This window comes from Ochotona princeps, chromosome 4, assembly GCF_030435755.1.
Source record: "Ochotona princeps isolate mOchPri1 chromosome 4, mOchPri1.hap1, whole genome shotgun sequence".
In the NCBI taxonomy this organism is placed as follows: domain Eukaryota; kingdom Metazoa; phylum Chordata; class Mammalia; order Lagomorpha; family Ochotonidae; genus Ochotona; species Ochotona princeps.
This window is the reverse complement of record NC_080835.1, coordinates 55,648,824-55,676,679: the sequence shown is the minus strand read 5'-3', so window position 1 is coordinate 55,676,679 and position 27,856 is coordinate 55,648,824. Positions and strand designations below refer to the sequence as shown.

The 27,856-nt window shown below is 54.3% G+C and overlaps 1 protein-coding gene across 1 annotated transcript; it reads left to right on the top strand.

The window, feature by feature from the left end:
- Positions 1-27,856, top strand: LOC101527485 (guanylate cyclase D-like). The gene is made up of 18 exons (XM_004590034.3): positions 1-610; positions 1,493-1,764; positions 3,614-3,968; positions 5,477-5,561; positions 6,167-6,260; positions 6,340-6,468; positions 7,481-7,561; positions 9,567-9,743; positions 9,966-10,122; positions 10,297-10,446; positions 11,558-11,706; positions 16,125-16,288; positions 16,697-16,889; positions 22,804-22,978; positions 23,777-23,875; positions 24,390-24,484; positions 25,580-25,665; positions 27,554-27,856. The coding sequence occupies exons 1-18, from the start codon at positions 1-3 to the stop codon at positions 27,660-27,662; spliced, it is 3,180 nt and encodes a 1,059-aa protein (XP_004590091.3). The 3' UTR covers positions 27,663-27,856.

Sequence of the window (27,856 nt, the reverse complement as noted above, 5' to 3'; positions counted from 1 at the left end):
ATGGGGGCTGGTCCCTTCCCCTATCTAGCCCGGGGGACAGAAACCTTCTCCTTAGGAGTGCTGGGTCCTTGGGACTGTGACCCCATCTTTGCCCAGGCCCTGCCTGGAGTGGCTGCCCAGCTGGCTGTGGACAGAGCCCACCAAGACCCCTCGCTGCTGCCAGGTTTGCACCTGGCTCCGGTGGTACTCCCCACAGGCTGTGACACTCCCCGTGCCCTGACCGCATTCCTGACCCACAGGAATTCTGCAGCTGCCTTTGTGGGTCCTGCCAATCCTGAGTACTGCCCAGTGGCAGCCCTGCTGGCCCAAGGCTGGGGCAAGACCCTCTTCTCCTGGGCATGTGGGTCCCCAGAGAGAGCCCACCGTGCCCACCTGGTGCCCACCCTGCCTCCTACTGCCCATGTGCTGCTGTATATCATGAAACACTTTGGTTGGGCTCGTTTGGCCATTGTGTCATCCCACCAGGACATCTGGGTGGCCACTGCCCGGCAGCTGGCCACAACCCTCAGGACATATGGACTGCCCGTGGAGCTGGTGATTGCTCTGGGACGTGGGGACCAGGGAGCCATGGAAGTTGTGGAGCAGCTCAGGGGTGTGCACGGCCTGAAAGGTAAGTGCACTCAGAGCCCTCCTCCTCGGGCACCCAGACTCCGCATGCTGCCATGGGGAGCTTCCTTGGTGTCGGGCACGGGACTGAGCTCTTGACAGTGGCCCTGGGTGTAACCTCACAGCAGCCCTGTGAGACAACCCTGCCTAAGTCTCTGCTTTGCAGCTCTTAGAAGGAACCTACTCAAGTGCTGCTTCACACCAGGGGTTGTGGCCCATTCAGGTTAGGAAATGGAGTCAATGAATCGAGAGAGAGAGAGAGAGAGAGAGAGAGAGAGAGAGAGAGAGAGAGAGACTGAAAAAGGGAGAAACAGATCCGACCCTTCTGCATGGGGCTACGGGCTTCTGTGGGGCTCAACACTACCAGTGCTGGGTGGGTGTGGCTTACCAGCCAGTCTGAGTTTTCCTGTGAACCAAGTGGGTCAGCGCCTCCTAGTGACCAAATCCAAAACAGCGCTCCCAACTCTACATAAGATGAGCAGGGAAGAGCAGGAGGTTCATTTCCATCTGGTTCTAGAGGGTCTCTCTAAGGGTCCTCGCCAGAAGAGGTGGCCCATGGCTCTGTTCCTGGGTCACACTAGGGGCTCCAGCCTCTGATCTCCATACAAGGAAGGATCAGTCCTCGGATCCCATGCTGGAGACCCTCAGATTTTCTGGGTGCTTTATTTTTCTGGACTTTTCTGGGGGGACCCAGACCACATCCAGACCCTTTCTGGCTATGGTTCCAGTGCTGGCCAGGTTCCTTAGTCCTCTTCTGCCCAGTTCCCTGCGGAGGAAACTGCACGCTGTTATCTAGGGCAGTTTCTTAAGCTGAAGCCCAGGCCCAGGGAGCTCAAGTGGGGCTGGGGTGGGGCTGGGGGACTCATCCTGCCGCCCCTGTCCACAGTCGTGGTGCTGTGCATGCATTCGGCGCTACTGGGAGGTGCGGAGCAGAGCGTGCTGCTTGGTCACATGGGGGCTGCGGGCCTGGCCGACGGCAGGCTGGTCTTTCTGCCCTACGACACGCTGCTCTTCGCCCTGCCCCACGGCAACCACTCCTACGCGGTGCTCACAGGCCATGGGACCCTGCAGAAGGCCTACGATGCCGTGCTCACCATAACTCTGGAGTCTGACTCCACAGACGAGGCCCTCGCTGCTGTGCACCTGGAGCCGGAGCAGGTAGGGCCACGAGACTTCTACCTGCCAGTCAGCTCCCCTCCTACCCTGGCCCTAGCGAGCCCCACCCGGCCATCCAGTCCAATCTCCACTGTGGGTACAGACCTTGGTTCCTCATCCTCTTTTTTAAGGAAAAAACTATTTGAAGAGAGAGAGAGAAAGGGAGAGGTAGAATGAGAGACAGATCTTTTATCTGCTAGTTCTTCCACAGCAGCTGCAATGGCCAGAGCACAGCAGGCTGAAGCCAGGAGCTTCTCCTGGGACTCCCACATGGATGCAGGGCCCAAATGCGTGGGCCATCCTCCACTGCTTTCCCAGGTGCGTTAGCAAGGAGCTGGACAGGAAGTGGAGCAGCCAGGACTAGAGTCTGTCTTCACCTGCTGCGTGTCAGCCCTGGCTGTTCCCTGTGTAACCAAGGCCTGGGGACAGTCTCACTCTCACTCTCGCTCTCACTTTCTCACTTTTGCTCTCATGCTTGTGTCGGTGCCCATATTGCAGAGTTGCTCTCTGTGCCACTGTCCCTTCCCACACCCCCTACCGTGGCTGCTGCGTGGGTCCTCTTGTGTCTCTCCCACTTCTGTCTTCCTTCGCCCAGCTCTCTCCATCCTTGCAGCTCCCTTTGTGACTCGGCTACTCCTCCACTGACAGACAGTCCTCCATTCCTGTCTCTGGCAGATCAGAAAGAGGAAGTGCTGGGAGTGGGAGAAAGAAAGGGATGACAAGAAAACCAGGGACTGGGGCATGTGGCTGTGGCTTTGCCTTGTAGGACCCAGCTGCCCCTGAGTGCCCCCTAGACTGGTTGCATATTGGTGATAAGAAGACAGCAGTGTTTGAAGTGGTGATGGGGTGTGATGCTGGAGGGGCTTATGCTGGCTGCCATGCCTCTGACAAGTGTGGGTTGAGTCCCTCTTCTGTGCCACCATGACAGGCATCAGGGACCCAGTGATGAACATGAGACCTGGCATTCTGTGACAGGGAGAGAGAGAAAGAGAGACAGCAGCCAAGCAAACAGGAAGCAGATCAAAGTAGAAATGAGGCTGCCCAGGAAATGGAAGACAATGACGTGATGGAGTGGTCAGAAGCCAATAGTGGGTGACAAGCGATGGCCAGCGCACAGAAGCCTACTTTGAGGAAGCAGCCAGGCAGGGGTCTGGGGCAGAGAGAGTGGCCAAACAGTGGAAGCAGGAAGTGCAGAGGGTCTGGGACAGAGGGAGCTGGCGGGAGAGGCAGGGCTGCCATTGTAGGTGATGGTGAGTGGCGCCCGAGCATCTGAGGCTTTGCAGCCAGGTCAAGCACCCTGCACCTCTCCTAAGTGAAATGAGAAGCTGTTGGTGAGTGCTAAGTCAGAAATTATTTGATTTCTGGTTTGCTTTTTTTTTTTTTTTAAATCACTTTGGTTGATTTTGGGGGGAAGGCAGGAGGATTCTAGGAGTTCCTCATGAGGCTCCTGTGTGGTCCAGGTGAGTATGGAGGGAAGCTCAGAGCCAGGTGGCAGGTGTGCAGGTGGCACAAGGTCCCCCACACTGGGGATCTTGTCCTTGCAGAAAGCCATAGTGATGAGCTGCAGGTGAGGCAGTGAGGAGTAGGGGACCAGCAGCTTGAAGAAGGGGGCAGGTGCAAAGACCACTTTCTCAACTGGGAGAGAAATGGCAGGCAGAGTGGGGCTGCTAAGTAAGACTCACATGGGACCTGCTGCAAGATCTGTGCCTGTGGGATGTCAGAGTGGGTGGTGGCTATGAAGACTGTGAGGGTGCTGGATGGGGGCACTGGGAGAATCCTGGGGGAGAGTAACCACTTCTAACATGAGTCTCCTGACTGTGGATCAGGGGCTGAGGGCCCTTCTCTTCTTCAGGTATCACCACTCTTTGGAGCCATCTACGATGCTGTTGTCCTCCTGGTCCACGCCCTGAACCGCTCTCAGGGCCGTGAGCCACGACTCTCAGGGGCTCACTTAGGGGATTACACAGGAGCTCTGGATGTGGCTGGCTTCAACCAGAGGATCCGGACAGACAAGAAGGGCCAGAGGCTGGCCCAGTACATCATCCTGGACACAGATGGCCAGGGGAGCCAGCTGGTCCCAACCCACATCCTGGACACAGGCAAATGGGAGGTGCAGTCCCTGGGCAGGACCATACACTTTCCAGGAGGGGCCCCCCCAGCCCGTGACTCCAGCTGCTGGTTTGACCCCAATATGCTATGCATGAGAGGTAATTCATCATCGTCCATTCATCCATCTGCCATCGGCGAATCTTCACCCACTTATCTACCCATCTACCATCCATTTATCCATCTGTCCGTCCGTCCATCAGGCCGTCTGTCCGTCCACCCACCCATTCATCCATTTGTCCATCCATCCATTCATCCATCCATCCATCCATCCATCCATCCATCCATCCATCCATCCACTCATCTATCTACCCATCCAACATATATCATCCACTTATCCTCTATCCAACCACTACCCATTTATTACCTTTCATCAATCTATCTATCATCCATCCAACCATCCATTTGTCCACCCACCTGTACATCCATCCACCATACACATATCCAACAAGCAATACACCATTCATTTATCCATCCATCATCCATCCATCTGTCCAGCATTCTCTTTGTGCAAAGCTTTATGTGAGCTGCAGGAGCAGTAGCAGACTCTTGGGAAGCACCAAGAAAGATTAGCAAGGCCTCCCTCAGATGGGCCGGCAGAGCATGTTCCAGTCTCTCAGAGCCCTTAGCTTGCACCGTGGCCATGTGTCTAGCTTACCGTTCTTGTGGCACTGAGGAGAACTGGAGCTCAGAAGGGGGCAGTGTCTTCTCTGGGTCCCACTGGGAGACGATGGCTGGTGCAGGCTTCATGACTCCATGGACAGGGTCTCTTTTCCTTGTGATCTCTGAGAGTCATAGCGACTGCTGTCCTTTCTCCCCATACAGGGGCACTCCCAATGGAATGACAGTGACATGCCCATGCATAGAGAGGCACACATGTGCTCACACACATGCATATAAACAGATATCCTTCATTCCCTAAGGCAGCTCTGGTGGGCAGTTCTGGTTCAACTAGGCTTGCTTATGTGCCACTTTGTCCCCTGCCTCAGGTGTCCCCAACCTCTTCCTCCCCACCTAGCCTTTGCCTGCTCTCCCCACCCAACTCCCCCAGCACCTTATTACTCCCTCCCACTGCCTACTCCCCCACCCAATCTGGCAGGACACATCCTCCTTGTCTTGTGGGACTGGCTCTGCAGTCTGGCTGGGACCACCCCTGGGCACACAAGATGGTGTTCTCCTGGAAGCTCTCAGAAGCCTTCACCCAGGTCTGCTTGGCCCCACTGCTCAGGCTAGGGATTTGCATTAGGTGCAGGTCGTGAGTGGCCTGGGGCAGAGCAGAATGCAAGAAGAAGCAGGATGCTACCTGTCAAGGATTCATTCCTTCATTTTCCTATAGCACCTGCCATGCCCACACCTGTGTCAAGTGACCGGGACACCAGCTCTGTGTCCAGCTACTCTCTGTCTCATGGAAGGGGCAGAGAAGAGGCAGTGGTAGGACCAGGGCCCACGGGCCCCGGGCCTGTGACTGGGGTGGGGACATGGACAGCAGAGCTGGGACTCCATGCCTGTGCCTGAGAATCCACCCACCCCAGGGAACATCAGAGTGGAAGCTACCGGGGAGCCCAGGGAAGACTGGAAAGGCTCCCACATACCCCTGCTCCCCCGACAGGTGCACACGCCCTGGGCAGTCTCTCCACTCTGGTGCTGGTCTGTGTCCTGCTGCTGGTCACCGGGGTCCTTGCTTACCTCATCAGGTGAGACTCCATATGCACCTGTCCTGTCCCGCTGTGTCCCAGTCCCACCCCACCCCCAACAACAACAACATCTCCTTTCCTCCTTTCCCTCCCATGTGTTCAACCCTGGCAGTCTTGAGCAGGGTCTTGCTCGGGCTCTTCACCCAGAACTTTAGGGTAATCCAACAGCCAGGACTTGTCAGGGCCCTGAATACCTCCCCAGAAACTGGGAGAACAAGTCCTTGACCTTGGACAAGATTGCCTGCTGCATTCAGACTACTGCTGTATACAATAAAGGAATTGGCCAGTGCCACGCCCAGCTTCTCCCTGGAGTCTAGATTATCCTGGGTTCCAGAATCCAGGCTCTTCCTGGGCCTCAGCCCCTAGACTCTGGCTGTCCCACTTGGGGACTGGTGAGCACATCTGTGCCCAGGGGCTTCAGATCTGAGCTCTGGAAAGATGGGGCTTAGAAATACTCCCTTCCCCCCTCCCCAGTGCATCTGGGAGAAATGAAAACAGGTAGAGGGGAGAGGAGGGCTCTGGGTCAGGACTGGTCCAAGACTGAGACAAGGTACAGAGGTCATGTTCACAGCACCTGCCCAACCCTTGCTTTCTCTTGTCTCCAGATGGGGTATCCAGCGGCTGGCGAAGGGGCCTAACTGGATCCTGCTCCCAGCCCAGGAATTCACCTTTCTCCACCAGCCACCACTGGGCAGGCAGGTGGGTGGGCAGAGCAGGCCGTGGTAGGCCTGGCGGCCACGGCAGGATCTAAGATCCTGACTGCACGTGTGTCCTCTAGAGGCCTCACATGGACAGTGTGAGTGAATCAAGAAGCATGGCAGATGGTGACAGCCTGAGATCGGCAGCCCACGCATCAGCAGGGAACCTGCTGGCTCCCCAGGAGCCCACCAATGTGGCCCTGTACCAGGTGAGGGCCTCTGCCATCCTGTGCCCAGGCTGGGGAGTGGTAGTGAGTGTGTGAGAAGCCAGAGGAGCCCGGAGCCTCTTGTCCAGCTGCATGCCTCAGCCCTGGTATACAGTGGGAAGCGGGAAGCCTGCATAGAAAAACAGTGACTTCTGTGGGATTCCTCAGCAAGTACCTGGCATGGCTAGGGCTGAGAGCTGGGCAGTCAGAGGTCAGAGAAGCAAACCCCAAGGTTGCCGGGACCCTGTGACTGCCCAAGGTGTGAGAGGGTGTCACACGTGACTACCCAGGGTGTAGGGATGTCAAGCTGACTGCTTCACTGATGCCCCCTGCAGTTCTCACACTCTGGGTCCCTCATGGGTGTCAAGCTCAGCAAGCTGTTTCCACGCTATGCACACGAGACGCCAGCATCCTGTTTCTCTTGGTGCCCTGGGCAATGCTACCTGTTCTCTCTGGATAGGTGACTTTCCTGCTGCCCACAGCAGTTGGTGTCTGCTTCTCTGTGTATAACTCCAGCCAAAGGGGAGGGTTGGGGCAATCCCAGCCAATGGGCAGGGAGACATGGTGGGGCAGGCCAGGCAAGCCCTAAACCTGGCCTGAGGCCTCCTCCTGTGCCACCACCACCCTGCCCTCAAGTCCTTGAGTCACAGAGCACCCCTTCTTGGAGGGGCTTGGAGTGCCTGAAAGCTGGGTACCCCACCTCTCTGGAGGCTGGCTGCCCCTACCTCTCTGGAGGCTGGATACTCCTACCTCGCAGGCATCCTCAACTCAGCAATTTGAGAACAGGAGGCCCAGAGAACCCATGTCACCAGCCTCAGGTCCCACATGAGGAAGTGGAGGAGTTGGGACCATCACTCGGTCAGCCAGGGGCATCTAGGCCTAGGCTGGCTTGAAGCATATGGAAGGAACGCAGCATTGGGCCGATGCTGAGGCCAAGGAGGCAGGTGTCCTCCAGGGTCCCGCGGCTGGGTCTGGAGCAGCAGCCGCTGACCCCTCACTGTTACTCTTTGAACAGGGAGAATGGGTTTGGTTGAAGACGTTGGAAGTGGACACAGCCTCCGAGCTACGCCCCCGCACCCTCAGCCTCCTGAGACAGGTAGGGCTGCAGAGGGCAGAGGAATGCAGAAGGTGGAGGGGAAAGGGGATGGGCAAGCTGGAGGTGCTGCTTTGGGAATCAGTTCACCTGTTAGTGTCACCTTAGGGCATACCTGACACCAGGCACTTATCCCACACCTGCCATCCCTCAGCCCATCTGTCCACTTCATCACTGTCTGTTGGGCACCACTTGTGCTCTGGGTAGTGCTGTGGGTGATGAGAAGATGCAAAGTTCCCTCCCTTAGGGAGCCTCCAGTCCCTTGTGCCGTCCTCAACTGCTTTTCCAGGCCACAGAGAGCTGGATGGGAAGTGGGGCTGCTGGGACACGAACCGGTGCCCATATAGGATCTCAGCGCATGCAAGGTGAGGACTTCAGCCACTAGGCTATCACGCTGGGTCCTCCTCCAGGCCCTTGTTATCACTAACTGTATGAGCGCTGTCACCCCCAGGTCGTGCAGGCTGGGGGTGGAGCAATCCTGACTCCACGGGCCACTCGGCAGACTTTAACACAGAGCTATGGATAGCTACTGTGGAATGTTCTGAGGATGGCAGGAAGTCCATGAAATAGCTTAGAACAATTCCTGGCCATGTGTGCCTTCAGTAAGTGATGAGTTTTATTTTTTTTTTCAAATTACCACTGCTCGGAATAAAGTTCAGATAGATTAAAAGACCAGAGTAAAGTTGGGCATTTCCTCATAGGTATCTTTTTACAACCAAAGTGAGTAAACATTTCTTAAAAGTAAAGGACCTAGACGTGGTCACACAAACTTGGAAATGGCTTGCAGGTAGTCATAGTACATCTCAGAACCTTGAGTATGCCATATTGGCTGCCTATCACTACCAAACAGTCTACTCCAGAAGGTTGGGGATTAAAGCAATCATTTAACACTATAACATTTTACAAATGGTGGGCAAGAAACAGGCAGTTCTGTTGTGTTTAGCATCAAAAGAGGACCACATTGTGGTATCCAGCTGGGCAAGAAGGGGTTATTTACCTCAGCCTACAGACCCCACCAGATCTACTGCCTGCTCTCAGAAACCATGCTGTATCAAAACCTGGCCATATCCATTGCCATATATATCACCCAGACTTCCATGCTATAGTGGCAGAGACTGTGGTATGTTTTGTCTGAGCCCCAAATAGTTACTGTCTGAGCCCTTGTGGAAAACTTTGCTGGTGCCCCTCTGTGCAGCCTCAGGGCCTCTCCTGGTGGAGACTCAGGTGGAAGGCCCTCACCTGGCTGACCAGGGTTCCCACAGAGAACATTGCTAGAGCCAGCGAATGGAAGCTGTTGGTGTCCTAACACCTGAACCCAGAGGCGTGCAAGGCCACCTCCCCTGAACGCTGTTGGTTGCCGTAACCCAGAGCCCGTGCACCTCCTAAGAACACACATACGCTAAGCATGCAACACTCTAAAGGGTGCTACACATAGGTTCCCCTTCAGCCTACTCATCATCTGTGTGTAGAGGACTGTGCCACCATGGGTTCCATTTCTCCTGCTTGGGGACCACAGATGTCCCAAGTCAGCTTTAAGTTTTGTGACTTGTTGGAAAGCCATGTGAGGGCTGATTTCTTCTTATGCCTGGCACCTTCTGCTTTTCTTCCCCTCCTCAGCTCTTTAATTTTGGGGAGAAAATTTATGGTTTTCAGATCCATGATGGCAAATACAATGGAAAGCCATCCTAAGCACTCATTCTTTGGAGGTGCTTGCAGCTCATTCACTACTCACCCACAGTGCTCCCACTCCCTAGTCACTCATTTATTCATTTCTCACTTTCCTATTCATCTACCCACCCATCTACTCATTCAGCCACGCATCCATGAATCCATCTATCCATCCATCCACCCACCCATCCATCCACCCACCCATCCACCCACCCACCCATCCATCCACCCATTGAGAATTTCTGATGCCTCTCTGTGCTCAGCTCTGTGCCGGAGGCTTACACATGCGCTGTGCTTGGTCTAGCTGTGGGGCCTGCTAAGGTACCCCTTGCCCTGGCAGATGCAGGAGCTGAGACATGAGAATGTTGCTGCCTGTCTGGGCTTGCTCGTGACCTCTGGAGTCAGTGCTGTGGTGCTGGAACACTGTGCCAGGGGCAGCCTGGAGGACCTGCTGCAGAACAAAGCCCTGCGGCTGGACTGGACCTTCAAGGCCTCCCTGCTGCTGGATTTGATCCGTGTGAGGACCTACCGGGCCTGGAGATGGGGCGGTGGGGTGGGGCAGAGGAGTGAAGAGGCTCACATTTCACACAGCTGGGTTCTTTCCACTTGGTCTGAGAACTATCTGAAGGGTGTGGCAAAGGAAAAATGAAACAGGAGGGCTTTCTGGGGCCCATGGTCAGCCTGAGAGGACCAGACCAGGTGTCCCGCCCCCATTTGTCCCTCATCTTGTCCACCCCAGGGCATGCGGTATCTGCACCATCGACACTTCCCTCATGGCCGCCTCAAGTCCAGAAACTGTGTGGTGGATGGGCGTTTTGTGCTCAAGGTCACTGATCATGGCTATGCAGAGCTCCTGGATGCTCAACAGGCTCCGCAACCCCAGCCAGCCCCAGAAGGTCAGCTCCAGTGTGAATAGGAGCCACCAGTACCTTTGGAGGCCCCCGCTGAAGCCTCTTCCTGAAGCAGCTCTGGTTGCCTGGGAACAAGGAAGATCAGGAGACCCCTGCCTCCTTACAGGGCATGGGGAGGGCGGCAAGTGACAGCGGCGTGGCCCTGCCCTGTGCTTGCAGAGCTGCTGTGGACAGCTCCCGAGCTGCTGCGGAGGCCTGGGGGCCCTGGACGGGGCACCCTCCAAGGGGACGTCTTCAGCATGGGCATCATCCTGCATGAGGTGCTGACTCAGGGCCCACCCTACCGCTCCTCGGGGATCTCGGCAGAAGGTACCGTGTCCTGTGTCCTGCTCCCCACCTTGGCCTGTCCTTGGCTGGGGTCTCCCAACAGCAAGGGACCCCTGTGTCCAGCAGACAGCAACCACAGAGATATGCCTACTTAAGTCTGACCATGAGAACTGGGTCTCCTCGGCTTCAGCCAGGCCACCACCTGCCAGAGTTGAAGATGCTGGCTTATGGGTGGGAGCCTCAACTCCTTCCTCTGCCACATCTGTAGAAACTCCTGCATTCCATACGCAGCCCAGACTTGTGTGTGTGCCTCTACCTAGCTGCATCCCTCACTCACTATCAGACTTGAGATAAATACCTGAGCCTCCAACAGTACACATACCATGTACCCTGCTCCATGATGCGGCTGTTTCGTCCCGGCGGCTGGGGTACCTGTCCAAGTGAGCTCCTTCCAGAACACTTCCGTATGCAGGCAGTCCTTGGGTTTCTGGGACAGTCATTTCCATTTGCCCCTGTAGACAGCTCCACTCCTCTGACTGCAGTGCAGAGGCCCAACCTCAGAAATGTTCCCTCCCACTCTGTTCTCCTTCAGGGCTCCCCTGACCCCAGATTGTTCTCTAATTTTCCACCTGCTGCCTCTACTCAGCCCTGGGTACATGACTTAACAGCACAGGGCAGTAACAGTGACAACGCAGGGCTTACCACATCTCCCACCCATGTGGATTCTGTTGCAGTTGGTGCAGAATCAGAGCATCCAGGCATCAAGTGCACAGCAGGTGCCTGGTAGTACCTAATGTCCGGTATCTCCTCCCTTACCACCTGTCTCAAAATGGCAGCCTCCTAGGCTCGCTTCCCAGATGGGGAGACATAGGCCCAGAGAGCTCACTGTCCTCCCTACCGTGTCACAGACAAGCAGGATTCATACTCATCTCTCTGGGCTCCCAAGCTGAGACCCCTTGCCCTGGCCACAACCGGGGCAGAGCCAGGAAAGCAGCCATCCTGTGCCCTCTGGCCAGACTCATCTGTGCAGGAGGGAGCTGAAGGGTAACCTGCACCCTGAGTCTGCCCAGCCTCCTCTCTCTCAGTGTGGAGACCAGCGTCTGCCAAGAGCCTCTTGGAGAACTCAGGCACCACCATGAAGTGTTTGTTGCAGAAATCATCAGGAAGGTGGCAAGTCCTCCTCCCCTGTGCCGGCCACTGGTGTCCCCCGAGCAGGGCCGGCCCGAGTGCATCCAGCTGATGAAGCAGTGCTTGGAGGAGGCCCCGGAGGACAGGCCAAGCTTGGATCAGATCCACAGCCAGGTTGGTGTTCATAGGACCCTTTGCTTCTCTTTGCCCCGGGCTGGTCTCACAACCTCTCTGGGACCTGGACCAGCCAGGCAGGGTGGCTGTGCCTGAGGCAGGGAGGGGAAGAAGTGAAAGGCCCTGGGACCCCAGGCCTATGGGGCCAACAGCAGGTGGCAGGGCTGAGGCAAGTCCATACAGGTCTGCAACTGCAGGGGTGTGTGTGGGCATGAATGAGCTTGCTGGCTGCTCCCCCAGGGTGTATGCCATAGATCCAAAGGTGGCATCTTCCAGCCTCTGCTTCCTGCCCTCCCCCTCTCTACCCCCAGCCACCATGGGGAGTTGCACAGAGATGTGACAGGTAAGAGAATGCCCAGATTGGTGAAAGGAGTTGCAAGCAGCAGGGCAAGGACCTTGACAAGTCTGTCTCGGCTTCAGTTCTGGTGCCCCAACATACAGATGAGAAATCCAGACCTTGGTAAAAATGGTGCTGAGCAGTCACCGTGAGGGAGAGTGGCAGAGCCGAGATGAGTAGCCAGACACCTGTCAGGGGTCGCAGAGGGCCATGTGGGTGAGGCAGGGAGAAGGCACCTACCTGGGTGAGGGCTGGCCTTGAGGACAGACACTCGTCTAGAACTTGGTGGTAAAGAATGCTGAGGGGGAGCTGAATGGAGCAGGACCCCGCCCCTTCACTCTTTGGGGAGGTGAAAGGTCAGGCCACCTGCACTCACACCCACACTGTCTTAGCCCGGGTAACCCTGACTCACCCTGTAGATGGGCATGGCCACCAAGTGACAGAACTGGAAAACACCAGGAGTTCTCAGTGAGACTGAGTGAGGGAGGCATGGGAGAAAGAACACTGACGTCAAGGTCAAAGACCTGAGTTACATTCGCTTCACTTTGCTCTAGGAGTACTAGCCAGTGCAATTAGACAAGAAAGTAAGTACTGGAATGAAAGAAGACAACGATTGCTTTTTACAGAGTCCATGGTTGTGCACCTGAACTATCCTTTGGGGACCATGGGAAAAAACTTTCCAAATGATTAACAGTTGGTGGCAAAAATTAACATCTGAAATACCTCAGTTTAATTTCAATTCTGCTACTATGTGCTCCTTGGCAAGTTACTTTACCTCTCTGTTTGAAAATAAAAGGATTGATTTTAATGTTTGAAAGACAGAGTTACAGAGAGAAGAGAGAGAGAGAGAGAGAGAGAGAGAGAGAGAGAGAGAAAGAGAGAGAGAGAGGAGTCCAGCTGCTGATTCGCTCCCCTAATGGCTGTATCAGCTTGGCTGGGCCAGGCAAAGCCAGGAGTCAGGAGCAAGCAACTTTGTCCGGGCCACCCACATGGGTGGGTGCAGGGGTCCAAGGACCTGAACCATTCTCCACTGATTCAGCAGGAGCATTAGCAGGGAGCTGGATTGGAAGTCGAGCAGCTAGGATTCGAACTGGTACCCATATGAGAGGCCAGCATTATGGATGGAGGTTTAACCTATTATGCCACAATGCCAGCCCTTCTCCTCAGAGATCCTCTGTGTTTCTACAGACAGAGGTGGCCTTGTGGTAGGCTCCATATACTTGCTGGGGTCTCAAGGTCAGTAGCTCTCCTGCCCACCCTCACTGACTCCTGAACTTTATATCTCTGCTGAAACAGGCAATGCCAAATAGGTGTCCCTCAGGGTCAGCTGCCACCCCCTACCATGTAGACTCTGGCAGAAAGGAGTGGCCTTGACAGAGGCTGGGTGTGGTCACGTGCACACACACATACACACACACACACTCAAGTTCCTGAAACTGGGCTAGAAGAACCCCTTCACTGTGGCCATCATTGCTTTGCTTCTCCTATGGGTTGCAGCCGGAGCAGGTGTAGACCACCCTGGGAAGGCTCCAGGGCATCTCCCTGGGAAATCTGCTGATGGGCTTGCTCTAGGGACGCCCTGGAGTACAATTTATGACCCTCACATAAGTGTCCTCAGGCAAAGACCCAAGAGAGACCTTCTCTAGGCCCTGCTGTCAGCCACCATGCTGCTTTAGAGCATCTGGCTTAGTGCCCTGCTGTGCTGTGTCCGCGTGGGTCATGTAGTCTGTTTTCCCTTCTGCACTGCTGGAAAATTCGATTCACAATGGCAACACAATTCCAGCACACCTTTTGCATGTAGACCTCACTCCTGAAGCAGAGTATGAAGAACACTCTGCTTTGATCCCAATTGTTACTTTGCTTTGAGATATTGCTTTTGTTTTTCTCTAGTTCTTAAACAAAAAAGAAAAGAAAACATTTTTGAAACAAGACAAAAAGGCAGAACAAGGGTAGATTCTGTATATAATCCATTTGTCTATCTACTCATCACCCATCCATCCATCCATTCTTCTGCCCACTTAAGCATGTTACCCACTCTATTATCTATCTATCTATCTATCTATCTATCTATCATCTATCTATCTATCATCATTCACCTGTCATCTGTCCATCTACCTTGGAGGAGAACAAAGGCTATCTATCCCACAGCAGCATTTGTTTTGTTTTGTTTAACATATTTTTATTGCATTTCATTTTTTAAAAATTAATTACATTGCATTATGTGATACATTTTTTATGCACTGGGATTTCCCCCTCCCCTCCCCTCCCCCTCCCCCCATGGCGGATTGCTCCACCTTGTTGCCTTTCCATAGTTCAAATTCAGTTGACATTCTTTCATTGGAGGTATTTACCAAGCATAAAGTCTAGCATCTTTTTGTCCTGGTAAGTTCAATGGTTTCTTGGTGATACCAGCTCTGGTCTGAAGGTAGAGCCAGCAGAGTATCATCCCAATCAATTAAAAGCCCCAACATAATATTTCCAACCATTTACAACATTATGGCATTAATTGACATGGTATTGGTTAACCAATATGTTAATAGTAAAATGCAGGTTCTCAACCACAACCTGTGACTTCTTCATAGACATTTCAATTTTGGTTTCTATTCAACCGTGTTCTATATACCTTAAAATGGCTTAGATTGCTATTCAGCTGTCTCATGCCTATTTTAATTTTAGTATTTAGCAGTTTATAGCATCGAAGCATGTTTTTGCTGAACCTGGCTGTTTTTCGGGTGGTCTAACTCTATAATTCTAACAGGATATATGTCAACAGCTTAGGTGAGAATGTGTAGGAGGGGTGTGCAGAGAAATCTTCCATACCCCAGTGAGGAGTAACTAATCTTTGTGTCCCACCCAGTGAGTTACAAGTGCATCCCCACTGACTGTTTCCTGTCTGTTTCTAAGCTTTCCTTGTTGTTCTGTTTATCTATTCTAGTTTTATTTGTTTGTTTATTTGTTTGTTTGTTTTGAGGGGTTTCTGGAGCGCTCCTGATGGTTATTACGAGAAGGGGTGGGGACCCAAAGTTGGAATCAGGCAAGGGCCAGAGAAAGCTCCTCTCTGTAGTCCCGAAGGAAGTTTACTGTTCTTCTGTTTCTGCGGACTGCTCAGGGATCCTGGTTGTTGTTCCGATGACCTTGGATCCTGCAAGGCAGGATTTGGGCTTCTTCCATTTGGTAGATCCAAATGGAGGTGGGTGACCTCAGAGTTCTTGGTCTCTGAAGGCACTCCAATTCCCCGTGGTCTCCTTGGCAGTAGGGATGTAGTCCTCAGTGTTCATACTGATAGTCCTTGGTGAGGATCTAGAAGTCTTCAGGGTTCGGATAAAAGCTTCCTCCTGTCCGCCTGCTCCACTCTGGGGTCCCCTCCCTGCTCTATGCGTATGACCTCCTGTTAAGAGGTTGTTAGGATGATGCCATCGTATACTTCATGAGCACTTGATGAATTCTACTAGAGAAAAGAGATTATTTGGAAGCAAACAAACTGACATAAAAACATCAAAACCTATGAGATACAGCCAAAAGAGCAGACAATCACAAAAAAAAAAAAAGAAAGAAAAAAAATCAGTATAGATTGGACTATTGGCGCTACACTTTCCATATTGGCTTCCTTATATGTGAGAGAATATATGGTATTTGTTCTTTTGTGATTGACTCGTTTCACGAGCATAATGGCTTCTAGTTGGGACCACTGGTTTTAAATAGAATAATATCATTCTTCTTAATGGCTGAATAATATTCCATAGAGTAGATGTACCACAGTTTCTTTAACCACTCTTCCCTGGATGCACATCTGTTTTGTTTCCATGACTTTGCTATTGTAGATTGTGCTGCCACAGCAGCATTTGGGAAGCAATGCAATAGGGTTGCATGTTTGTTCACAGCATTGCTGTGCTGAACACTGGGCCCCTAGCAAAGCCCTCTCCCAGTCTGATGACTCATCAAAGCCACCATACCCCTTACTCATCTGCTCCTCCACGCAGGGACCACGTCTGGTTCTCTCCCGTGACCCAGGCCCCCTGCTGAGAGCCAGGTGCACCACTGCTGGCTGGTGGGTGACTCAGTGCTTCTATTGCATCTTCAGTTCAAAAGCCTCACCCAAGGAAAGAAGAGTGGCACGGCGGACTGCCTGCTGCAGATGCTGGAGAAATACTCACGGGACCTGGAGGGCCTGGTCCAGGAGCGCACCCAGGAGCTGCAGCTGGAGCGCCAGCGGACAGACCGTCTGCTCACACAGATGCTGCCTCCGTAAGTGCCCCCCCCGACACACACACACACACACACACACGGCACCAGCAGGAGCCCCAGGAAGTCCCAGTCTGTTAACACATTCATGCTCTCTTGTCCAGCATGTGCCTCTAGAGCGGTGCATTAGCCACTGTGCTGCACACACAAGTGTTGACTTTCTGCTTGCTGCATTGTTGGGAGCAGGAAAGCACAATACACACCTCCTCACCCAAATGGAAGCGTGATCTCCAGAGAGAGACAGGCCCCTGCTGCAGGGCAGCCAGCACACCCTTAGGCACATCCCATGCCCTCACACATACAACCCAGAATTCCCTCCCAAATATTCCACGTCTTCTCTGATCTCCAAGCTGTGAAAGCAAAGCAAAGCAAAGCAACCTTGTGCCTCAGGCCACCCTCCCATTCCTGCAGGTCTGTGGCCAGAGCCCTGAAGATGGGGCAGGCAGTGGAGCCGGAGTATTTTGACCAGGTTACCATCTACTTCAGTGACATTGTGGGTTTCACTACCATCGCAGCCCTGAGTGAGCCCATGGAGGTGGTGGCCCTGCTCAACGACCTCTACACACTGTTCGATGCCATTCTGGGAAGCCATGATGTGTACAAGGTGAGGACAAGAAGGGGCTATTCACCCCACTCTCTGCTGCAGCGTCTACATTTATGTGGGTGTCTCAGCCAGCTAATGCTGTATAACAGACAATCCCCAGACCAGCAGTGTTCAACAAGCTGCCCATCAGCCAAAAGGTCAACTGGACTCACACCTGTGGGTGAGGGCAGGGGGCGGTGCCATTTATCTTGGCTGGGGTCCCTCACTCCATCCTGGTCCCTGGAGCCTCCCATGCTCCAGCAGGAGGAGCTGAGATGGTCCTCACAGTGTGGCAGATTCTGAGAGCACAGCTGACAAAGGCCTCTGGAGACACAACCTGTTCTCCCTGGTGTATTCCCTTGGTCTAAGTCACAGACCAGCCCTGACTCCAGAGGTGGGAAGTAGACCCCTCCCCTGCTGGGCGAGAGCAGCTTCCAGCCACATTGCATACCGACTGGGCACAGGGGCTGTTGCACACGATTGGCCATGGTGTTTGGTTGACCACCACCCAGCCCTTTAACATTCTCATGGGCAGGCCCTGGGATGCCTGAGCAGACAGCTGGGCTGGCTCTGGGCCCTGTTCCCCAGGGGCTGTCAGCCTGCCGCCCACACAGTGGAAGAGAGATGGGGGGAGGGGAGGGGAGGGAGAGGGAGGCAAGAGAGGTCCGGAGGCTCTGATGCAGTCAGGAGTAGACATGTGGAATAAAAAGCAGAAAGGCATCCCAGAAGCATCTGCAGATCCCCTGGGCTTGAAAGGCAGCCTCAGGAGCTGGGGCCTCTGCACAGCTTTCGATGTGGTGGGAAAGGGGATGGCAGGCCCACAAAACACAGCCATGCTCTGGCTCCACAGGCCTGGGCTTCACAAGGCTCCAAGAGGCAGGGCTGGCTGCAGAGAGCCAGGCCCTTTTTGGGCGAGCAAGTTCCTGAGGTCAGAAGGAATCTTAGAGGAGCCAGACCATCTGCTGGGTGTGGTAGGCAGTATTCTGGCAACAACCACCATCAGCACTTAGTGAGCACCAATTGTATACTGTACAAAGTGTTCTGTATGTGCTAACCCATTTCACCAGCAGAGCGAGCTGTAGGGTAGACACTGGTGCCTGCCTGTTGTGACCAGGGAAAATGGGGCAACTGAGGTTTCGCGGCTTGCTGCTGACAGTTCCAGTGGACACAGCGCTGGCATTCCGGTCCTAAGGCTTCTCTCCAAGGAGGCTTCACCTCCTGGACATCCTAAGGAGAGAGCCACGGGTTCCTTGTGGCCTGTGAGCCCTCCAGGAGCTGGCCAGGGCATCTTCCTAGCAGCAGCTCCACTACTTGACCTGGATGTGCCTCAGTGCTCCTCCACTGCCTGGAGGGTGATCTGCATCGTCCTCCCCTACAGGTGCTCTGACCACTGCCCCATAGGCGTCCATCAGAGACCCAAGCCAGGCTCCCTGCCAAGGCAGCCTCCCTCCTGGACCCTGCCTCCACACTGTCTCATGCCCATCATCCATCTGAGTTTCCCTTCTGTTCCAGAGCTGCCCTGGCCCCACGTTTCCCCTCCACGCCCCGCCCCCCGCAAAGATTCCTCATCTTGCCTGCCCCTAAGAGTGCCACAGCTTTGATGTGCCCTGAGTCACCCGGTCGTGTCTCTTTGCTTGGCTCTGCACTCTGATTCACGCCTCTGGTGTGCTCTGAACTCTGGCCAGCAGGTCTGCGGCATGGCCGCACACCCTCCAGACTGGGAATGGGGTATCCAGAGGGGCTCCTGCAATCTCTCACCACTCCAGCCCTGCCCCTTTACACTTCCCACAACAGGATCAGGTTACGGCTCTCTCACTAATCCACTTGGCAGGCAGCCAAGCAATCAGGGTTGGGTCTGCCATCCCGCCCCAGGCTGTGGTGCTTGCTGAGCCAGCAGGTGTATGGATGAGACCAGGGCAGGGAACAACTGGGGTTGGAGGGGTTGAGGGGAAGAGGGGGAGGAAGGGAGAATTAGCTAGCACTCTCAGGCTGATGGGGATCTTGCCCTGGATTGAAGTTATCCTGGCTGTACAGGTGAGGACACAGGTTCAGGGAGTGTCGGGGACTTACCCCAGACACACAGCACAGCAGAGCTGGCGTGAGATTCACCTCAAAATACTCTTGCCTCTCCCTGTCTGTGCCAGGAGCCACATCTGTGCACAAGAAGCCTTTCCCAGCAGCCAAGCATGCCTATTCCAACAGGTGCCTCTGGGCATGTGGCTCCCAGCGGGTGGGGCCTGCGGCCTGCCCTCTCTCCTGTCTCTAGGGGTGAAAGTGGTGATAAATTACGCTGTGCTCAGCCTACAAGGCAGGTTTAGCAGCTAAGAGAATGTGGCCAGCTGGGGACCAGGTGACACCCATCTGAGGCAGAGCTTGGTCCCTGGGGCAGATGCCCTGTGCCTGAATTGCCCCTGGCCAGTCAGCAGGAATCTTTTGAGCGAGGCCCCACCCCTGACACCCAGGCTGACCCACTGCTGGATGGTAATGGGACCACCCACCACAAAATACTCTTGTAAGAGAAGGAGAGGATCATGACATGGTACCAAGAGCGGTACGAGCTATGGAAAGCGGAGCTGGGTGGATCAATATCATAGTCATGTGCTAGCCACGCTGTGGGTGGCTAGGTGACTTGGCCTCTCTGGCCTACATCTCATTTGTAAAATGGCAATAGTAATGATGCACATACCCCAGATTTTTTTTTTTTTTTTTTAAGATTTATGTCAGGACCGGGCACAGTGGCCTAGTGGCTAAAGTCCTCGCCTTGCATGCACCAGGATTCCATATGGGTGCTGGTTCATATCCTGGCTGCTCCACTCCCCTACCATCTCTCTGCTGTGGCCTGGGAAGGCAGTAGAGGATGGCCTCAGAGCCAGGGACTCTGCACCCACATTGAGGACCTGAAAGAAGCTCCTGGCTCCTGGCTTCAGATAGGTGCATCTCTAGCCATTGTGGTCACTTGGGGAGTGAACCAGTGGATGGAGGCGTTTTCTCTCTGTCTCTTCTCTCTGTACATCTGCCTTTCCAATAAAAATAAATAAATCTTAAAAAACAAAAAGGATTTATGTAAGACAGGTACAGTGTATTAGTGTATCAGGCTAATCCTCTGCCTGTGGTACTGGCATCCAGCATGGCCACAAGTTTAAACCCTAGTTGTTCCACTTTCAATCTGGCTTCCTGCTAATTGCCTGAGGAAGCAGTGGGCAATGGTCTAAGTGTTTGTGTCCCTGAATTCATGTGGGAGACCAGGAAGGAACACCAAGCTCTCAGCTTTGAACTGGTCCAACTCTGGCAACTGTGGCCATTTGGGGAGTGAGTCAACAGATGGAAGATCTCTCAGTACGTCTCTCCTTCTATCTCTATAAATCAATCTTAAAAAACATTGAATAAAGTCAGAGTTCCAGAGAAAGAGGGAGCAACAGGAGGCATCCATCTGTTAGTTAACTATCCAAATACCTGGAACAGCCAGGACTGGGCCAGGACAAAGCCCAGGAGCCAGGGCTTTCATCTGGGTCTCTCACATGAGCACAGAGGCACAAACATTTGGGCCATCCTCTACTGCTTTTCCTAGGCTACTAGCAGGGAGCTGAATGGAAGTAGAGCAGCTGGGACTTGAACCAGCGCCCACATGGGGATGCTGGTGTCACAGAAGGTGGCTTCAACTGATATATACCACAGCACCAGTTCCTCAGAATTCTTGTGAAGTTCTAATAGGTTTCTATTTGTGAGAGGTTTGGGGACAGCATGTGACATACAGCAAGTGCTATGGGGGTATTCAGGGAGTCCCTGGTCCCCTCCCAGTATTGTCAGGGCAAACAGTGCGGGGCACAGGGGAAAGCCAGGCCTGGCGCATCTTCCTTCCAGGGGTGTAGAGTGAATGGCTGTCTCTCTGTGGTGAGGGGAGGGCCGTGATGGCCAGGTTGTGGGCTGTAAATTTTAAAGCCATTGGCACAGGGTGGAATCATTTAAGGATCCAAAGCAGAATGTGATGTGATTAGGGAGTGGAGGTCAGCCCAGGTGAGGGAGAGATTCAGCAAGGGACGGTAGGCCAGGGGCACCATCCACTGAGTGAGAAGCATGTAGTGTTAGAGCGCCCCCTATGGGCCAGGAAACATCATCATAGTTCTCGTCCACCGTATTCTATTTTTTTAAAATTATTTTTTATTATATTTTTGACAATCTTTACATAGTTAATTACGGTAAAAAGGTTCAAGGGCTATAGGAAAGTGGGTAAGACTATTATTTCCATATTGTTTCCTTCATGTATCTGAGGTAAATGGGGATATTGAGGAAGAAGCCCCACCCACCCCAGGTCCCCAATGTGGGGCATGCTCTGAGGGTCTTGTTCAAGTGGTTTTGATGGTTCACCAGCTATGAATTGTTGCCAATCTCACCACTTCAAGCACAATGAGGTCGTTGAAGAATCCACTGATTGACATAGTCCATCATGGAGTCTCCGTTTGCCAACATAAAGCTGAGGTGGTTGATTGACATACAGCTGAGTATTTCGCTACCAATATATAACTGAGGTGGTTGATTGACTTGTTCTGTCTTCTGTCTTTTCATGGTTGGGGTTCTGAGTCCAGCAGTTTGACTGGGGAGATCCCCAAAGAAACTTTGTCTGAGGTGTTCCCAGTCCAGATTCTTGTATGTACTAGCAAGTACAGGGTCTGGCACAGTCCCTCACCCTGATCAGCTGGTGGTTGCAATTGCTGGGTCGGTTCTGTTTCCAGCCCTGTCTTCCACTGGAACCAGTGGGTGTTGCAGTCCAGTCTGGTTCTGCCCAGCACATACTCGGTCCTGTGGGAGCTGCAGCCTAGTTGGAGCGACCCACAATAACCACTACCAGGCCCACCCCTACTCTGTTTTGCCAGTATGTGCAGCAGACTAGCCCAGTCTGTCCCATATCCCATTCAGCTCTCATACATGTCAATGGGTATTAAAGCTTAGTTCCTTTCCTCTCTGTCTCTCCTCCTCTCTGTATATCTGACTTTGTAATAAAATAAATAAAATCTAAAAAAAAAAAAAAAAGCTTAGTTCCATCTAACCAACTCAACTATCCAGCCCTCACGGATGTCGTTGGGTGCCTCTGTCTAGCCACCTCAGCCCCTGTCCTAGTTTTTGTGCCCTTCCATGGGAGTGGTAACCCAAGAGGGAGGAGCCCACTATTTCCCTCCCAGGCCACTCCCACTCCCGGATTATGCGCTCTGCAGGTCCACCATATTCTAATGAAGCACTTGGCCACAGGGAGAACACCTACTTATTCTTTTTTTTTTTATTTAAGACTTATTTATTTTATTACAAAGTCAGATATACAGAGAGGAGGAGAGACAGAGAGGAAGATCTTCCATCCAATGTTTCACTCCCCAAGTGAGCCGCAACGGGCCGGTGCTGCGCCGATCCGAAGCCGGGAACCTGGAACCTCTTCCAGGTCTTCCACGCGGGTGCAGGGTCCCAAAGCTTTGGGCCGTCCTGGACTGCTTTCCCAGGCCACAAGCAGGGAGCTGGATGGGAAGTGGGGCTGCCGGGATTAGAACTGGCGTCCATATGGGATCCCGGTGCATTCAAGGCAAGGACTTTAGCCGCTAGGCCACACCGCCGGGCCCAACACCTACTTATTCTTCAGCCTACAGGACAGGTTTGGGATAGAGTTCTCACCTTGGTCTTGGCTGGCCTGGCCTGTGGAGGCGGAGAAGGCCATGCGTCATTCACAGCTGTGTTCCCAGCAACCAGAACAGGGCTTCGGGAACACAGACAGTGCTTGGGAGAGATTTCTGGATTAACTTTGAGAGGTAGATCTGCAGCCAGCAGGTACAAAATGGTCTGAAATGTGCAGAGCTGGCAGAGGCAGAGGCAGGGGGCAGGTCTCAGAGGAAGCCCGTGAAGGGCAGGGGCCAGGCTGCAGAGGCGCTGGAGCATGCCCACTGCTGTTTTACAGGTGGAGACCATCGGAGATGCCTACATGGTGGTGTCGGGGCTGCCTCAGCGCAACGGAAGGCGGCACGCAGCCGAGATCGCCAACATGGCCCTGGACATTCTCAGCTCCGCCAGCGACTTCCGCATGAGGCACATGCCTGATGTGCCTGTGTGCATCAGGGCTGGCCTGCACTCAGGTAGAGCCAAGGCGGGGGGTGGAGGAGTGGGGTGCAGAGTACCAAGCTCAGATGCATCCCAGCCATCTTTGGGGGCACTCAGGGACAGACCCCGCACATTTTGGGAATTCTGAGCTTTTAAGCCCTGTTAGAACAGTTGTATGCTTTTTTGCCCTTCTGTTATTTGAAGGCTCTGATATGTCATCAAAGAATTTGCCACGCCAGATTCACTTCTCTGTGTCTCTGTACCTGTCAAGGGCTTTTGGGCCCAGGTCATGGAGCTGACAGATGATGTAATGCAAGAGGCAGGGCAGAACTGCCAACAACTGCTGAGACAACCCTGGGAGAGACCCCAGGCCCTAACATGCCCTCCCCAGCCCCCACTCCTTTCTCCCTGCCTGATTCCCCTCACCTGTGGGATAAAGCACTGCCCATCCCCACAGCTCTCCAGCCCTCTCCAACCTAACCTCGCCCGCCTCCCTCAAGGCCCTCCTTCCTGCCTGTACACCCAGCTCTGATTTCTCTGCATTCTCCCCACCCTAACCTGGAGCTGGGGATAGTGGACACTGCAGACAGCCCTCAGCCCTCCCTGGAGCCCAGCAGTGCAGAGTGGCATGGTGGCAGATGTGGGGGCAGGCAGGGGGTAGGTGTGGGGCAGGCAGGGGTGGGGAAGGCAGGGGGCAGGGGTGGGGAAGGCAGGGGGCAGATAGGAGGCAGGGGGAAGGCAGGGAGCAGGCAGGGGGTGGGCGGAGACTGCTATTGGCACCCCTGTCTTGACCAGGACTCGGGCAAGCTCATGGATACACATTTGGGTTACAGGGCCCTGTGTGGCGGGGGTCGTGGGTCTCACCATGCCTCGGTACTGCCTCTTTGGGGACACGGTCAACACTGCCTCCCGGATGGAGACCATGGGACTGCGTGAGTAGGGTGGGGACTGGGAGTCTTCCTCAGGGCCCCCAGGGTGGCCTGTCACCACACTCGAGGGCTAGGACAATAAGCGGGAGGGGATGCTGTCCATCACCGCCTGCCTTCACTCACCACGAGGTCTGTATGATGATCTCACAAGGGGGGATTAGCAGAGCAGGGGGTGACTCAGGGTGGGGGAGGCCTGGGTCTCCTCCCCAGCCCCACAGCTGGCAGCTACGTGCTCTGCATCTGCATCTTCACAATGAGACACATCTTTGAGGCTGAGGTTTTTTTCTTGGCCCTGTGCCACTCTGGTCCTGCCAAGGCAGTCCCAACCCTGCCACGGTGGGGGCACCTCAGAGTCCCTGGACCCTTGTTGGCAGTGGGAGCTCCTCAGAGAGGTTCCCTGAGGGTGCTGCGGGCATCACAGCCTGGGGCACCAAGGGTTGAACAAGCCACTGATTAGACCAAACACCAAGCATGCTGCCACCAGGTGGCGACCTGGAGTTCCCCTTTCTTCTCCCAGCCTATAGAATCCACATCAGCCTCAGCACTGCTCAAACCCTGCTCAGCCTGGATGAGGGCTATCAGGTCGACCTCAGGGGCCCCACCGAGCTAAAGGTGAGTGGACGTCGTGATCCCCCCCAAGGGGTTAGGCCTCATATGACTGTTCAGGCTACTTGGAGCTGGGGAGGCAGATGGCTGGCTACCCTCACGTGGTCACTGCGTGTCCCTAAGGAGCGGAGATATCACTCCTATGGATGTCTGCCTGTGTTACCCACAGACGCATGACACACGGTGACACTAGCCTTGATTGGAATGGGATGGGAGAAATCCCATTAGTGAGTCAATGCCTTGTCCAAGGCCCACACACAGCTCGGGACACAGCGTGCCACTCCAAAGCTTGGCCCTTCTCTATAGCCCTATTGAGCTCCTCTTCATTTTTCAGAACTCCAGCCGGAATTTTCCACTTTCTCTATGTACCCACCTGTCCCTTGCCCTGGCGCCTGCCCTGGGGTTGAATCTGAGCACCTTAAGGGTTCAGAAAGGTCTAGAATATCTGAACTTTGAGATTCAGTAGAGACATGGGACAGTACTTCTGGGAGTGACTTTCCCCCTCACCACATCTCCTCCTAGTCCCCCGGTTCCTTCCCCAGGGCCAGGCCTGCCCGGGAGACCAGGGCAGACTGCTTTAAAGGCCCACTTCTGTGACAGGGAACTCCATGGGACTCATAGCATCCTACTAGGGGTATGTGAGTAAGAGGGTGCCGCCTGCAGGAACCCCAGCAGTGTGAGGACAAGCTGGGCTCAGACACAGCAGGAACAGTTTGTTTGGGAGCCGGGTATGGAGGACTTTGATGGCAGAGTGGCATGGCAGGGGACTCCTAAGAGATGCCCCTCACGCACCCTTTTCACCTAATCTCCAGGGATCAGTAGGTCTCTCCTGGTGTAGCCAGAGCACAGACTCAGGGGAGAGGCTGACTCCTTTAGTTCCCGAACAGTCACTGATTCCATCCTCAAGGTCTGTGTGAGGGAGCAGGGACACAGGGGCACAGAGGCACAGAGAGAGAAAGCAAGTTGGCCCAAGGCACACAGCCAGCAGGGAGCTGGCCGAGCGGAGCCAGGACTTGATCTTGCAGATTCTGGACTGCTCTCCATACCCCTCCCTGGCTTCTCCCTGGGGGTCCTCACAGTGCTGCCTCCTCTCTCTCCCAGGGGAAGGGTGTGCAAGAGACCTACTGGCTAACCGGCAAGGCTGGCTTCACCAGGCCTCTCCCTGCCCCTCTGGACATCCAGCCTGGGTGAGTAAAAGCCACGTACCTGTACATGTTTGTTTTGCATTTGCTGTGGTTGCTTTCCCGGGAATGGAAGCATCACTTCCCCAGTGCTCGACACACCTTCCTGTACCATCCGCAGCATTGCTGGATGCCCCTTCAGTGGCCAATATGGGCACGACCCACAGGCTCCTGCCATGTGTCCAGCCTCTCTCTTCCTTCAGCCCCAGGGCCTTTGCCCATGCTTTTCCCTGCACAGGAAACACACTCACCTTTCTGGGGCTCAGGTCTCAGTCCTCCCGCTACCTCTGTCTGGAGGTGTCTCTTGTCATACTTTCTTCTTTTTTAAACACATGCTTCTTTATTTGAAAGCCAGAGTTTGATAGAGGGAAAGACAGAAAGCTCTTCATCTCCTGGCTTCCTTCCCGAGTGAGTAGCCACAACTGCCATGGCTGCAGGCCAAAGCCAGAAGCCCGGAGCTCCCTTGAGTCTCCCACATGGGTTCAGGGGCCCAAGCAAATGGGCCATTTTCTGGTGCTTTTCCCAGGCCGTTAGCAGGGAGCTGGACTGGAAGTGAAGCAACTGGTGGCCATGATCCCATGCCCATACAGGATGTCAGTGTTGCAGGTGGTGGCTTTGCCAGCCATGCCCCACACCAGTGCCTTGTCACACTTTCCGGTGGAGGCCTGCATCACATGCCAGTCCATCCTCCAGCGTGCTGGCCTCGCCCACTCCAGGAAAGTCTCGTCAGCTCCTGGATGGCCCATGTGGTGCTGGTCTGCCCATCAGTGCCCAGCACCCAAGGAGCATGAGCACCGGTGTCCTCCCGCCATGTCCCCTGCAGGTACCCCTGGGAAGCCCAGCTTCCTGCCCTGCCAGAGCCGTCCTACCCTGGGCCTGGGAACTTGTGGAGTCTGGCAGCCACGTGTCCTCTGAGCTCCCTCAGCTGATGATATTTCCACTCCTGGGGCAGAAACCTTAGAAAGTGCCAGAAATGTTTTCATCTACTTGGCTCAGGGAGGGAGGAGAGCTGACATGAGTCATGGTGAGCATCCTCCCAAGGCCGCAGGCAGGCAGGGGACAACTTCTACAGTCATGTCCTGCACAAGAGCTTACAGGGCCTGTGTGCACGTGTGCGCAGATGCACACATGTGAATGCACAAACACTACACCGGCCACGGTGTGAGGATGCCAACACACAGGCCTTCCCTTGCTTGGGTGAGCAGGTACAGCAATCAGACACAGTGTCTCTGCAGGAGAGGCTGGGGGATCAGCTGGGTGTGAACTTGACCTGGAGCCTCAGTTAGCTCATTTCAACTTGAGTTGTATGTTAGAGCCCGACTTGTCTAAAAAGCCACATTCTCTAAAACTGCGTTGGTGCTTCCCTTAGTTCCCTCGTAGCACTCCTACACCTGCTGTGGCTCTTAGTCTTGATGGGGCTCAGAGGGGCCGGTGGAGGTCGGGGGAGGCAGCCAAACCCCTCACACCCCACACATCAGGTGGATGCTGCACTGAGTAGCCCTTTGGGCCATAGGGAGCTGGTCCTCCAGCCCAGCTTCCTCCTCTGGGTTGGCTCTCAGGTTCCATGCACCTGCAGGCAGCAGAAGAGAATGGGAAAGTGGGGCCAGTTGGGGGGCTCTGGGTGCCTCACCCCAGAGCATCTCAAGTTCATGTCCTATGTAAGAGGACAGACAGAGACTAGCCCCCGTCGCCTGGGAGGCCTCTGGACTCAGACTGCACATGCCAATGAGTCAGCAGCTAGGAGTGTGAGGTCCCTCAAGGTCAAAGTGCAGAAGTGGTGCTAGGCTCTGCAGCTGCCTGCATTGGGAAGAGAGAGAAGCTGCCGGGCAATTGCAGTGTCCACGGTTGTGCTTCTGGGTGATGCTTTTGACTCCTGTTTCTCCTTGCTCTGCAGTGACCCCTGGCAGCAATTCATAAACCAAGAAATCAAGGCAGCCTTTGCCAAAGCCCACCAAGGCACTCCTGGGACTCAGAGCTCAGAGAAGGCACCGAGCCCACCCTGAGGAGAGACATCAAGTAGGCCAGGGGCTTGCACCTGCTCAGAGATCGCTGGGCTGGACACACCCTCCATCATCCCTGCTCCACTTCCTGCAAAGGATTTGTCCCTGAACTCCCTGGTAACTGACTAGGTACTCATTAGCAAGAGCCGGGGAGAGGTGAGGAATTGATGTACTGCTGGAGGAATCCTGGGGGTGAA